The 14706-nt window shown below is 48.0% G+C and overlaps 3 protein-coding genes across 3 annotated transcripts in view; 1 reads left to right on the top strand and 2 right to left on the bottom strand.

The window, feature by feature from the left end:
* slc7a6 (solute carrier family 7 member 6) overlaps positions 1-2927 on the top strand; it is a 4966-nt gene extending 2039 nt beyond the window's left edge. The window contains exons 2-10 of the mRNA XM_068599423.1: positions 1-504; positions 577-702; positions 993-1137; positions 1242-1365; positions 1445-1548; positions 1635-1731; positions 1831-1980; positions 2078-2261; positions 2331-2927. The exon at positions 1-504 is cut by the window's left edge and continues 16 nt beyond it. Coding sequence (XP_068455524.1) covers positions 42-504; positions 577-702; positions 993-1137; positions 1242-1365; positions 1445-1548; positions 1635-1731; positions 1831-1980; positions 2078-2261; positions 2331-2398 — 1461 coding nt within the window. The 5' untranslated portion in view covers positions 1-41 and the 3' untranslated portion in view covers positions 2399-2927. The remainder of the gene's footprint in view (positions 505-576; positions 703-992; positions 1138-1241; positions 1366-1444; positions 1549-1634; positions 1732-1830; positions 1981-2077; positions 2262-2330) is intronic.
* A 167-nt stretch (positions 2928-3094) lies between these two features.
* On the bottom strand, positions 3095-7672 carry slc7a6os (solute carrier family 7 member 6 opposite strand). Its single transcript, XM_068599482.1, has 5 exons — positions 7403-7672; positions 6389-6718; positions 5254-5460; positions 4756-4888; positions 3095-4094 (listed from the first exon to the last, which is right to left on the bottom strand). The coding sequence occupies exons 1-5, from the start codon at positions 7589-7591 to the stop codon at positions 3958-3960; spliced, it is 996 nt and encodes a 331-aa protein (XP_068455583.1). The 5' UTR covers positions 7592-7672; the 3' UTR covers positions 3095-3957.
* Positions 7673-9273: 1601 nt separating this feature from the next.
* LOC137801984 (adhesion G-protein coupled receptor G1-like) lies at positions 9274-14026 on the bottom strand. Its single transcript, XM_068599472.1, has 12 exons — positions 13954-14026; positions 13627-13690; positions 13240-13324; positions 12945-13073; positions 12150-12299; positions 12002-12056; positions 11794-11885; positions 11591-11709; positions 10788-11068; positions 10151-10253; positions 9706-10019; positions 9274-9616 (listed from the first exon to the last, which is right to left on the bottom strand). The coding sequence occupies exons 1-12, from the start codon at positions 14009-14011 to the stop codon at positions 9498-9500; spliced, it is 1569 nt and encodes a 522-aa protein (XP_068455573.1). The 5' UTR covers positions 14012-14026; the 3' UTR covers positions 9274-9497.
* Between the last annotated feature and the right edge of the window lie 680 nt (positions 14027-14706).

Below are 14706 nucleotides of genomic sequence, written 5' to 3'. Positions count from 1 at the left end.
AGAAAAGGGACCGCGGTGTCCTCGGCCCCTCAGACGGCACCATGACCGCCCACGAGGCGTCCGGCAGCGGCTCCGCTCGGCCCCCCGGGGAGGCCATGCAGCTGAAGAAGGAGATCTCTCTGCTCAACGGGGTCAGCCTGATCGTGGGCAACATGATCGGCTCCGGCATCTTCGTGTCGCCGAAGGGCGTGCTGATCTACAGCGCCTCCTACGGGCTGTCGCTGGTCATCTGGGCCATCGGCGGCCTGTTCTCCGTGGTGGGCGCCCTCTGCTACGCCGAGCTGGGCACCACCGTCACCAAGTCGGGGGCGTCGTACGCCTACATCCTGGAGTCCTTCGGCGGCTTCATCGCCTTCATCCGCCTGTGGACGTCCCTGCTGATCATCGAGCCCACGAGCCAGGCAGTCATCGCCATCACGTTTGCCAACTACCTGGTGCAGCCGCTGTTCCCCACCTGCGAGCCGCCGTACGCGGCCTCCAGGCTCATTGCGGCGGCGTGCATATGTAAGTACTTCTGCTCGGCCGTCTGCCCGCCGTCTCGTCTCGTTGTGACACCTCTCCCCCCTCCACGCCCAGGCTTACTGACATTCATCAACTCCGCCTACGTCAAGTGGGGCACCCGCGTGCAGGACGTCTTCACCTACGCCAAGGTGGCGGCCCTCATCGTCATCATCATCACCGGCATCGTGAAGCTGTGCAAAGGTGAGCGGCGTTCCCCCGCGGCGCGTCGGGGCTCACAGTTACAGGAGAACCCGTACGAATAAAACCACACGACCAGGAACCCGTGTTTTTTGAAATATTCCCGGCCATGCTGCTCTGCTTCATCGTTCTGGGTTCCTCTGCTTCATCGTTCTGGGTTCCTCTGCTTCATCGTTCTGGGTTCCTCTGCTTCATCGTTCTGGGTTCCTCTGCTTCATCGTTCTGGGTTCCTCTGCTTCATCGTTCTGGGTTCCTCTGCTTCATCGTTCTGGGTTCCTCTCGCTCTCCCTCAGGTTACACTGCCAACTTTGAGTCGTCCTTCCAGAGCTCGTCCACAGATCCTGGAGACATCGCGCTGGCGCTCTACTCCGCCCTCTTCTCCTACTCCGGCTGGGACACCCTCAACTTCGTCACCGAGGAGATCAAAAACCCTGAGAGGTTTGCTCTTCCTTCCCTCCTTCCCTCCTTTCCTTTCCTCCTTCCTCCCCCCTTTTAAGAAGGCTGAGCGGTCACATTAATGAGCCGCCGTCCTGTCGTTCCAGGAACCTTCCCCTGGCCATCGCCATCTCCATGCCCATCGTCACCATCATCTACATCCTCACCAACGTGGCCTACTACGCGGTTCTGGACGCCAGCGCCATTCTGGCCAGCGACGCGGTGGCCGTGGTGAGTAGAGCCGGTCCGCACCGAGAGGCGAGCCCGGGGGCCCGAGGCCGCTCTAACCCGTTCTCTGTGTCTGCCCCAGACGTTTGCAGACCACACCCTCGGCGTGATGAGCTGGACCATCCCCATCGCTGTGGCGCTGTCCTGCTACGGAGGCCTCAACGCCTCCATTATAGCTGCATCCAGGTAGAACACACACACACACACACACAGCAGGTCAAACGGAGGCAGGAGAAGCTGTGCAGCTCCTAACAGAGCTTTGTGGCGTGCAGGCTGTTCTTCGTGGGCTCTCGTGAAGGTCACCTCCCGGACGCTCTGTCCATGATCCACATCCAGAGGTTCACCCCGATCCCGGCGCTGATGTTCAACGTGAGGGAGCAAATGCTCGCTGAGGAAATATCTGGCTGCTCTGAATAGAAGACATGTAGAAGGTTGTGTTTTCACTGGTTTCCTCCCTGCTCTGTCCAGTGCGTCATGTCACTGATCTACCTGACGGTGGAGGACGTCTTCCAGCTCATCAACTACTACAGCTTCAGCTACTGGTTCTTCATGGGCCTCTCCATCGCAGGACAGATCTACCTCCGCTGGAAAGAGCCGGACAGACCCAGACCTCTCAAGGTGAGGCCAGTTCAGACACACCTGTGGGAATGCTGTGCACCCATCCATCCATCCATCCATCCATCCATCCATCCACTCTCCTGATTCCTCCCTCCAGCTGTCTCTGGTCTACCCGGTGGTGTTCTGCATGTGCACGGTGTTCCTGGTGGCCGTCCCGCTCTACAGCGACACCCTCAACTCCCTGATCGGCATTGCCATCGCGCTGTCGGGGGTCCCCGTCTACTTCCTGGGCGTCCACCTGCCAGAGTCCAAACGGCCGCCCGTTATCACCAAGATGCTGCGTGAGTATGGTTTTGTTGAGGCGTCGCTTTCAGGCTCCAACCAGCTCACATCTCTCTCTCTCTCTGCAGGCTCTCTCACTCGCTCCACCCAGTTCACCTGCTACTGCGTTCAGACGGAGACGCACAAGAGTGAATAGCCTGGATCCAGCGTCACATCGGATCAGGAAAAACTCCCCAAAACACATGAAAACACTTTTCACAGGGAAAAAGGTGAAGCGCTGCCGCTCTCAGCTTGGATCCCGGGATTCAAAGACTCCCTCCTTCGGGGGAAGAGCGTCCGGCCGCTCTGCACACGGCGACTCTTTCAGGGAGCTCTTCTTGACGAGGGTTTGCCTCGTTAGGGCCGCAGGTGATATGCATGCAAACCTCTAAGATCTTACAGGGACCTGAGAGTGATGCAGGACGAGTGATCGTCCAGATAAAACCCACTTCAGCTGAAAGACGTGTGCAGTGTGAGAGAAAGTAACGACAATGAAAACAAGTTTGCTCCAAGAAAAAAGGGAAGGAAATGTTTGTCTGCTGCTATGTGAAGACTTTAAGTCGTCGTCTTATTGTTATTGATGTGCGTCCTTTTATCTTCATGTGTTAACCGTGTGCAGGAAGCTGTGGCCTTCCTGTTCTTTGTTTGCTTCAATCTGTGACATCTAATAAACATCTTATTCTCCAGTCTGAGCGTCGCTGTTCAGTCACCTGACGGGGATTTGATTTTTTTCCCTGTAATTACTGTTTTAAATCCATAAAAGCAATTTAATTTAATGTTTAACCTCTGAACCGATCCTCTGATCTAAACGAAACCGTTAGCTCCCGATGCAGGACAAACTCACACTGACAGGTTTAAAGTTTATTTTGAAAGCTTTCTTTTTATACACATCTACATATTTACAAAAAGTTAAATTCACCAAGCATCCAAGAACTTCAAGGGGGGGGCAAACTCACAACAAAAACAATGTGTCACGCTTTCACATTGTGCCAAAAATCACACTTATACCTACACACGCACACACACACACTTATACACACGCACACACACACACACACACTTGTACCCACACACACACGCGTATACCTACACACGCACACACTACCATGCACATAATGCAGCCTAAATTGCAACCACGCGCAGCCCGAGACGTCTCACTGACGAAAGTGTTAACAGCACAAAGCATACAAGGCATATCACGCTAATGTGCAACATTTTTAAACACACGTCCACATTGAACAAACACCCACACACAAATTCACTCCACCACAATTTAAAAAAAAGACACTCTGGATCCTTCTGGAAATACCGGCTACTCCTTCAGCTCCATGTGGGCGAGCGGGAGGGACTTCATGTTAAAGACTTATGATTTAGGATGTGTATGCAATCTGCTGAGCTTTGATACTTGACAATTCTTTTGTTGACAAAGAATTTCTCTCCCACAAAATGACCATTTATCTCTTGAAGAAACGCGTCTTCCTGGTGAGAATTAAAGGAACTGCGCTGCGAGCAGCTAATGGTGATTCTGTGGGAAATGTTCCTTGAACTGCAAGATGTCCTCGGTCATCTTGCAGAGTTCCTTGAATCTGATGAGTTGCTACACTTTGAGATGAGATTTATCTTTGAGTTTTCCCTCCGTGCTCGCCCAGCAGAGGTGGAGGGAGTACACCGTTATCTCTGTGGGGGAGAGATCCACTGACGGGTGAAACAGACGAATCAATCGGAATTATATTTGTCTCCGTCCTCCTCTTCCTCCTTGTCGTCTTCTCCACAGCGGGTCAGCTCCTGCAGCACCTCCCTCTGGTAGCGGCTCCAGCTCCTCTGGCTGTACGAGTGCTCCTCCTCCCAGTAACCTGCACAACATCAACAAGATTTCTAGTCTGGGTTCAGAGACACTTCTAGCCTTCTGACTCCGTCTACAGCTCCTGTTCGGGTCACATTTCTGGTGCAAGGGAAACAATTGGCATGTTTCTAAACGGTCAGAAAGGTTTTAAAATGCGTCTTCATCTTAACTGAAAACACTTTGAGATCCAGTAAAAACCATCTTCACTGGATCTCAAAGGACAAACCAGAAGAGGAGCAAGAACCTACAACAACGAGACAAACATGGTTTCCACCAACTGACTGAACACATTTAATTTGGGTCGAACTATATTTTGCAGAATTTCTTCTATCGTCTTTTATTTACCATGAAATGCTGTGTGGAAGGACCTAGCACAGTAAGATGTTGATCAGATGGAGTAACTGTTAATTGTGCATATGACAATAAAATATATTGAATGCTGAATATCTGCAGTTCACCATTTGACCACACGGGGGAGCTACAACATTCAACCTCATGTTTTTATAACTGTTTAACGAAGGAAATGGATGAGAACCTGTTGACCTTAAAGCATCCATAAAACTGATCAATCGGTATCAAAAGTCATATTTGGGGTTTAGTCAAAATTAAAAAGCGCACACGCCCAAACCTGCACAGACAACCGACACGCCGCCAGAGAGACACATACGTACCGCCGTAGCGCTCCTCTCTGTCGCTGTCCCCATCACTCCCCTCTTCAGGGTAGTCGTTCCTCCAGTTGCCTTCGTCGTTTTCATCGTCCTCATCTTCATAAACATCCTCTTCATGAACCACGAGGTCAGGCACCTGAGATGAACAACAAGCTGTTTATCTGAAAGCCTCCCCTCTGTTGGATCATTTTTGGTTGAAGAGAAATTGTTTAATAATAAAAAAGTATATCAAATGTGAGCCAGCCTCATGATTTAATAAACACATATAAACACTTTTGGACAATCATTTTGTAAGTACTTCTGATTAACGTACTGGTATGCAAAGACCTGCCGCGTGTGAGCAGACATTCGCTGATTTGTCCATATTACAGTTTAGCGGTCAGTTAGCGCGTAGCGGATGTGAGGCGTTCCCGAGTCTAATCGTTACTTCACCCATGTCTTCATTCACTCACTCCGAGTCCAGCACTCATTCATCTGCCCGTTCCATCCATCCACACACACCATCTCTCCCTCGTCGGCGTAGGCCCTGATGGACAGGATGTCCTGGATCCAGCCCGGCGTGACCGTCTCCTGGTAGTAAAGGTCGTAGACGTAGTCGTTGCCGTCGTCCCGGTGCTCCCCCCCCAGCCCCTCGCCGCTTATGCTCAGGCGCTCACGCAGCATCTTGGTGCTGTTACACAGGATCACGTCCGGGTCCGAGGATGGCGCCTTGACAACAAGTAGAGCGAGAGAATAAGTCAATGCAAAAGGTTATCCATATTAGCAATGCCATGAATTATAACCTCTAAAAGTTTAGGACCAGTCACACAGTCTACATAAAGGAGATCAACTACTGTAAGATTTGGGTACCTAATCACAGTGTTTGTATTAAAACAACTTGTCAGTTATTTATTACATTATTGAATGGATCCTCTGATAACGCAAGACAAAAAAAAGAGACATATGTGATAACGTTATAGTCTTTTTGAGAACATAAAAAAATTTGCTGAATCAACTTCAGCCCACCCCTCCCCCACCAGGCATGTTGGAAATCAGCCTGAACAACATGTGGTGACACTCAGCAGTAGAACTGGGTATTGTCCACAATGACATACCGGTATCTTTACTTTGAGTTTAGTACTTAAAGTACCTCTCAGCACTTTTATCGTCACACAAGTCCTGATTTTTAGTGCATTAAAATAAACAATTTTTACTAAATAAAAACACAATGAATTTGGCATTTCTTCTTTGTCAGGATGGGATTTGTATTGGTCACTAATACAACCAGTAATCTGTTCCTTTTCTTTGCTGAGAAAGAAAAAGAACAAACTCAGAACAAAGAACAGAAATGTCAAAGGGATTTACTGCCAGAAGCAGAGGGCCGGTTGCTGTCCGCCTCAGATACTACACAGACACATATAAGCAAATCTCTGGAGCTATATCTAGCTTTCATGATCAGTTTCATCATATAACATTTGATAGTAGACAAACAAGATGTGTATGGGTGTCAGAAATATACTCGCCATGGTTGGTACGTTTCTGGAACCCAGCACACAAGCATTATTGTCATGTAGGCGTTTTATTCTTTCTGCCATGTTTTATTTGTTGCCACCTACAAAACAATATATAAGTAAAACCAATACTCGGCTCCTCTCACCTTGCCAGAAGACTTGTCCTTGTCCTCTACGTCCTCGTGCAGGAGATCAACCACCTGGATCGCCCCCAGAACCAAACATTTGCCCTGCTCGGCCCCGGTTTCCCCCGCACTCTCCGGAGCTTCCGTCCGTGGGGTCGGCTGCTCGGCGGGGCTCGACAGGCCTGACCGGTGACTGGACAGTATTCTGTAGCGTTCCTCCCTCCGGGTGCTCCACTTGGCGCTGCGCAGGTCCCCCGCTATCCGCTGCGAGCTGGCCCCGGAGGGGCGCAGCGCGTGGGCCATGCGAGGCCGAGCCAGCGCCTGTCGCACCTGGGTCTGAACGGGAGCATCCTGGGGAGAGGGACGACGACAGGTGGGGCGTTTATATGGCTCGCTTAACAATGACGGCATCACTAAAACACACATGTTGGGGGTTAAGAACGTCAAAGTGAGCAGAAACACGTTACCCGATTGGCAGGGACCGTAAATTAAAATTAATTAGATTAAATAGAACAAATCAACGCTGTTTCGTAATAACGTCATACCGAAAAGGTGTAGCGCTAGCTAGTCCTACTAGCGTTACGTTGTAATACAAGCTAGGCTAACGTGTATTAGCATGAATGATACATTTGTCTTTTTGACAGTGTGTTACAACAGCTAAGCTCGCTACTACATCCCCATGTTAAAGCTACGACCACTGGAAATTATGGATGAAATATTTTATTTTTTAAAGGCCTACAAATACGTCACAGCTCCATTCAACGTCAACAAAACGAGCTAGCGATAGCAGCTGCTAATGTCGGCGTAACGTGCTAACAACAATTAGCACAGAAGGCAAGGCGCCTTGTTTCCCCGACAACCGCCGCCGTTTAAAGTGGTAAACTTCAGCTCGGTCACAGACCGGGCAAATGTACTCACGCGGTACGATCGTACCGACACGCCAACTGGTGTTTATTTATCTTTTCCATCGCCCGCTAACGTTACCGCTGGCCCGCAGCGCTCGGTGAGCTCGCCCCGTCACAGCGGGCCTCTTACCTGTGTCGCTACGGTCGCCACGAGTTTGAAGACAGAGCTTTCGACCTCGGCTTCATTCGGCTCCGGCACCTCTTCCCCGGAGCTCTGGGACGTCTCCGGCCGGATGCGCTTGCACGCCAGCAACAGCGCATCCGCGGGGTCAGTGCCCCTTTTTCTCTTGACTCGTAGAATCGTTGTGTTCGGGTCCATGTTGTCACTCTGTCTGTGTCTGTTCTGTCTGGCGCAAGGAGGAGGCAACACTGGACAGCTCCGCCTTTATTTCCGGGTATCACTCGGGCTGTTGAATGGAAGAATAGTTTACTGCGCATGCGCACGCAATATGAAGCCCTGACGTCACCTCTTTCGAGCGTCTTTGGTATCACAAACTTCACAGCGAATGATAAACATGATTATTATTACAATAATGAAAAAAGGAATGACAATAACAATGATAATGACTATATTACTATTTTCTCAAATGACTCTTCCTTTGTATAACTTTTGTCCTATACTTCTCATTCTTCAGAGTCTGGATTGTGCCATCATGATAATAATAATGAGTTAATTATAACCAATATGCCCGATATTTTTGCATCACAAATAATTCAATTGAGACAAACTAAACATACATTTAAGAGCTAAAGGATTATTGATTGTTGCAAATACCTAATATATTGTATTATTGTGTCTTTTTAAAATGAAATAAAAAATAAAGTAACATTTAAAAATGTTATTTTGTGTGTTTGTTTGTTATCAAGTTGTGTTTTTCTATGCGGTCCATCGCACATGCTCTGTTCTTAAAGAAAGGCCAACCACAGAGCAGTGTTACAGGACTCTCTTTCATTGGACCGCCACTTTAAATTAGAGAGTGATCATATGGAATATATCACAAAGAAACATTAGTGTTAGGGCATGCTATTATCATGGATGATAATACTATTAGCAATATTAATAAAGGAAAGACAAAAAGAAAACACAATTTCAGTTTCAAAATGTATTGTGTGTATATATATATATATATATATATATATATATATATATATATATATATATATATATATATATATATATATATACATGTATATATATATGTATATATATATATATATATATATATATATATATATATATATATATATTTATTTATTTATTTATTTACTTAAAAGGGACCACGTACAGGTAAAACATAAATGTATTGCCATTTGATGCACAGTACCAGATTTTAGCTATCGCTAATTTGCATCCGCAGTCCCTTAACAGATCAGGACAAACATAAAACAAGAACAAATATTACAGGATAAAATACACTATAAAACATTATATGGGGGAAGAGGACAACAGCAATAATACAGCATATTAATAATAAGTAATAATAACCATTAAAAGTAAGTAATACAAACAATTAAAAGTAAATCAAAGAAAATCTTAGAAGTAAGTAATAGCAATTTAAAAAAAATAATAATTTTGTTCAATGAGTACAGTGCTGACCAGACTTCAACAGATTTTTCAAAGTTTTTTTAAAAGTGAAGTGAAAAGTTCTGGGTATGTATTAACTGAGTTGTGGTCGTCAGTGTTGGTTGATTAGCGATGTAACTTCGATGTTTTTATGGATGAATGAGTTGAACCCTGTACATCCAGCAGATGGCGCTCCTGCGTCACTGTTCCGTCCAGGTGACATGCGCATGCGCAGCAACGTAAACGGGTTTTAGCTGAAACAGTCTCCACGAGATATGTCAGAGGTTGCTACATCTGATATGCGTTGTACATAGTTTTTTCATATATATATATATATATATATATATATATATATATATATATATATATATATATATATATATATATATATATATATATATATATATATATATCTTCAAGGTTTTTAGGAAGTGCGAGTCATTGTGTAACCGTGGGAGGTCCACTTCTGATATTACCGTATTCATAAGAATCATAACTGACGCAACAATAAATAATCAGAAGGAGTTACTGTTTGCCGATGCAAACTTAATCTAAAGAAGTTGCATGACACGATTAAGTTATTGTCATTTAACTGCATGTGACTGGAGTCCAGAGGCCAGTAAGCACCTAATATAGGCAACCGCTGATACGCCTGAGAATATCAGTTATTGAAACTGGTGGTCATCACTTTCTGAGAGGAGGGGTCTCTGGAGGAGAAGGAGTTGTTCTCAGACCGAGACTTGCAGGACAAGGCCACGGACCACAGGAACATGAACACACCTGGGAAGAGAGAACCGGAAAGCTGTGAATCCTTGTGAATGTGAAGAAAGAAACAAGCCCAGTGGATGAGCGAGGTCCTGCGTACTCACCCTGCATGGCGTTCAGGACGGTGAAGACGTAGACCCCCGCGAGGGAGACGTAGGAGGTGCTCGCCAACACCCAAGGGAGCCCCAGCACGCAGCTGAGGCCCAGCACGGTGGCACAGTCCCTCCATAACTTCATCCACTTTTCTCTGTCCATCTTCTTCGAGCCGCCACCGTCAGCGCCTCGACCGCCCGCCCTCAGCCCCCACAGCTTGAACACCACATGCCCCAGCATGCAGGAGTTGCACAGTATGACCAGGCAGGGGAAGGCCACGGTGGTGACGGAGCTGACCGGGAGCCTGTGGCTGCTCATCCAGCAGCTGCAGGATGGCAAGAGAGAGCGTTTTCTTCTACTGGCAGCGAGGAGTGAAGCAAGATGCACATGGCAGGGACTCTAACCTCCCGTGTGATTGAACATTTGAAATCCTAAAACAATGTGTTGGTTTCTTACATCTCCGCTGATGAGCTGTGGTTGTTGACGTCCTTCGATTCCGGCTTGTATTTTCCATAAACACCTGAAATCCCACAAACCACTGCGACCAGGGTGGGGAGACCTGCAGGGACACGACAGGTACAGAGACCCTTCAACAAGGCTCAAGAGGCCTGTGTGCACACAGACAGAGCAACACACACACACACACACACACACACACACACACACACACACACACACACACACACACACACACACTATGGGCTGGGGAGATCCCAATCTCAAGATGGCCTCTAGTTTTTGTATTCGATTCAAAGACCAAAATAACGTTTAAGACCTGCGATCTCGTTGCACTCTGGGTTTGTGATGTTTTGGTGTTTTTTGTGTTATAAAAATGCCAATGCGTTGTTGTTAAGATCTATTTGACTTTAAATGGACCACAATGTACTTATGAACTTCCGCATTGACTTTACTCGGCAGAACTGAAAGTTGCCGCCTTGATGCAACTGCAACCTCGTTGCTCTTCTGCAATGTCTGAAAGACTCCTCAAGGTGTAACTTTAAAATGTGAAAACAACTTTGTACATTTAGTACAAGTATTAGCCGGTCGCCACTAATATTCAGCAGTTAGTGGATGTGAGCGCTTCACTCCTCACCCCATCCCACCACGCTGAGCTTCAGCAGGTATCTCCTGACGTAGATGTTGAAGACCCGGACCAGCAGCAGGTAGAGGTGGAAGCCCTCCAGGGCGGTCCAGCTGAAGGAGGCCAGCAGGGACCAGTGCAGCAAGAGGCCCAGAGCCCGGCAGACCCAGCCCTCCTCTCCCCCGTCCAGCCGCCACACCCAGAAGCAGCTCAGCAGGAAGCTGGCGTGCAGGCAGAGCAGCGCTCCGGTTAGATGCAGATGCACGCCGAGAGCCTTCTCCGGACGCCGGCGTCTGGAAGGAAAAAGGTTCATGATGATGCTTTATGTATTGCCTCTCGCTTTCTGGGCCGCACTCTCACTCTCTCACTTTCTCACCCTCTCACTCGCCTGCATGCTCACGACTGAGAGAGCATGCACAGTTGCAGACATCTTTTTCTGTCATTCATAGGTCTAGGTATTCGCAGTGTTGCAATCGGTTCTATTTTCGTTATTTCCTGTTTTGAGCTTTACAGGAAACTATGAACCTCAAAGCATGAGGCTCCACAAAACGTCTGCAACATATAACACCTGTATCTGCACAGAACTCACACACGCTAAGACTGCACCATCAAACCTTTTCATCAATGGGTTCAAGTGGATCAGGAGGACAAAACATAGAAGACATGAATCCAGTAGTAACACACTAACAGTTACATCCACATGTTGCTTCACTTACTGGACCCAGAGCCCGACCTTAAAGAGACTTGATGGTATCTTCATATAATCCACTCTGGACCCATGAAGCCATGAACATGATCATTTGAAGTCAACTCACTGCAGGTGTATGTAGATGCTCAAGCTGATGACTGAGAAGAAGATGGAGAGCACTGATCCCACGTAGGTGATGTAGCTGAGGTTCACAGCATCACTTTCCTCCACTGACAGCACAGGGTTCTGGATCGGAAACATGGAATATGAATTCATTTTAAAACGTAGTTTAAGTTTGTTTAGCGCGTCGCTGATGACCAAAGATTTTACCACGAGCACGGCGAAGAAGCTCAAGTGGTTGCAGCTGCAAACAAATTCACTTCCAGTGTTGCTGGTCTCACAGCCGGCTGTGCTCCAATGACCTGGACACACACACACACACACACACACACACACACACACACACACACACACACACACACGCAGTATAAATCATCTTTTCGTTGAAGAGGAGCGGAGGCCTCCATGTGAAACCTACCTGTTCCGTCCTCAAGCGAGGACTCTTGCCAAAACACACACGTCCCATCCTTCCCCTGAAACACGACACAAACAAAAAGTGTATTCAAAGTCAGAGGAAAGCAGGACTTTCTCCAACTGGGACGCCCCCCGCGGCTCTGTCCTTCTACCTGTTTGTTGTGTGTGAAGGTCAGTCTGACGGTTTGAGACAGGTTGTGGACCGGTCGGCTGCCGGCCCTCACCAGCAGGACGACCCCCCCCAGCACCGTGCGGGGGGGGTCGTCCGGTGTCAGACGCCTCGCTCGAGGGGGCGGGCTCAGCTGCAGCGACGGAGAGAGACGAGGAGAGACACACGGCGTTAGCGCTGGTCTGAACCCAGCTTCTTTCATCCACCGTCTCTTCCTTTTCATTCCCTCAGAGCTGCGGAGTTCATGGACGTCAATGCCGATCGGCATGACGTGAAATAATACAGAGAAGTAAACAGAAAGGGCGCTCATTCAAAGGAATAGTCACAATATCAACTGTAGGCCTCGGCTGTGGAACGGCCAAATCAAAGCACTTCATCGCAGAGACATCCAGACGTGAGTAGAAAGGAAGGAGAAGAAAACCATAAAAACTTACACACATCAGAATGTGTGTGTGGCGTCATCCAGACGTCTTGTTTCCAGTTCGGCTGATGGAAATCACAACGCAAATATATTTTGCTAAACAAAGCGTGTCCCTGCACAGACGTGCGGCCGTTCTTCCACTTGCCTCGACGCCTCGATGGAAAACTATACGAGGCTCCTGCTGAGTACGATCTGAAGAGATTTTATGTGAACTTTAAAGATAGAACATAGATAAAGATACACATGAAGGCCTCCTCCTTATCCAGCGTCCTGCTGTTGATTTCCTCAAAACTCGTAAAAATGTTTTTACAAAAAAGAGAAAGAGAAGTCAAATGTTTGACCTTGAGAGCCACTGACCTTGAAGAAGGTGCTGTTGATCACAGTTGCCACCAGAAGCACCTTGTCCTGGTCCTCGGCTCCTCGGCTCCTCTGGAGAGCTGAAGATGGGATCTGAACCCCGTGCTGAGGAGTCGGACTCGCTTTGGCCTGAGAACACAACCGGGAACATGTGAGCTGCTCTCCTCTCTCGTTGGAAGACAAGACGACGAGGCTGACGCTGATGCCCGGTCAGCGAGAGGAACGAACATGTTCCTTCTGGTTTCATGTTCAGAGACATATGAGACAACAGCTGGAGCCCAAAACATGATCTCACCTCCTGCGTCCAGTTCACCCTCTCATAGATGAAGCCCTGCACGCGGAGTCGGAGCCGACAGCGTGTGATTCTCTCCTCATAGCACCTGCCAACGCATATTTCACACTTTTCAGCAAACAAAGCAAACACAGACTTTTAATTGTTGACTTTAGGGGACGAAACCAGACAAACGCGTCGTCGTTCCTCCTTTAACATCATTCCAGTGATTGCAGCCTGTCACCGTGTTTACAGGGACATGACACGTCGGGTGCTTTTGGTTCCTGAAAAGCTTTCAACCCGGCGGCCTCAACAGTATTATGGGATGCGTGATCATTTCTTATTGTTTTCAGGGACGGTGGGAGCGTCCATTAGGCCTCAGGGAGCTGTCACATGTGTGTGTGTGGTCACCTGGTCCAGGAGCCGACGTCTGGCTGCTGACAAATGCTGAACACCTGTTCACAGTTATCTGGAGCTGCGAGAACAGAAGAGGACAAATGAAAGAGATCCAACGATATCAGGACAGCACATGTCGATCCCCACGTCCTCAGAGAAACTCCGTTTCTTCTTCTTCTTCTTAGACGTTTTGCACAAACGGTTGAGTACGAGTCCCCGACCAGCGGAGGACTTTCAGGAGCTTCATTGTTCTCTTTTGAAGCTCCTCAGTACCACGATGGTTAAAGTGCTATCCGTCGTAATCACACAGGGAAAAGCTGAACAACGATGTTGAGAACTCACCGAGCGCTCGGGTCGTAGACAGCCAGGCCAGCGCGAGGGAGAAAAGAGAAGTCCACATGGCGGCCGGGCCTCTCAGACGTTGTGATGCGGCGCTCTGCGCTGCAGCCGCTGCGTGATGAGCAGTTTCACATCTCCATGATCACATGCTGCCGGCGGCGGAGGACGGCTTCTGCATCACAGACGTGATTCATGAACCGACGCGTCTGACTTACCTAATCTCTTCTACAGAAAGAGAGAGAGAGAGAGAGAGAGAGAGAGACAGAGACAGAGACAGAGAGAGAGAGAGAGAGAGAGAGAGAGAGAGAGACAGAGAGAGAGAGAGAGAGAGAGAGAGAGAGACAGAGAGAGAGACAGAGACAGAGACAGAGACAGAGACAGAGACAGAGACAGAGACAGAGAGAGAGAGAGAGAGAGAGAGAGAGACAGAGAGAGAGAGAGAGAGAGAGAATAAAGTCTCCTTTTACAAAGTGACTGAACAATACATTCGATTTCACTTTGAGGAAATCTCAAAGTTGGAGAAGAAAGAGCTTCGAGAAAAGAGGAAATTTCTAAATGTTAGTGTTTTCCTGTGAAACCCCCGCAGCGGTGAAGCTGTGGTGACGCCACAGCGCTGGGGAAGAGAAACTCACTCTGCAACCACAACATGTGGGCCCAAAGCTGGCAGCACATTTCACACCTTTATTACTAAACTCCTCAATACTGTTTTCTGAATAAGTCAAAGCCACGAAAAACCACTTTGAGGTCAGACGCGAC

Source organism: Clinocottus analis, unplaced genomic scaffold, assembly GCF_023055335.1.
Source record: "Clinocottus analis isolate CAN_PGR_092001 unplaced genomic scaffold, fCliAna1.0.p SCAF_47, whole genome shotgun sequence".
NCBI classification, from domain to species: Eukaryota; Metazoa; Chordata; class Actinopteri; order Perciformes; family Cottidae; genus Clinocottus; species Clinocottus analis.
Note: the sequence above shows the minus strand (reverse complement) of the source record. Positions and strands in the feature narration are given on the sequence as shown.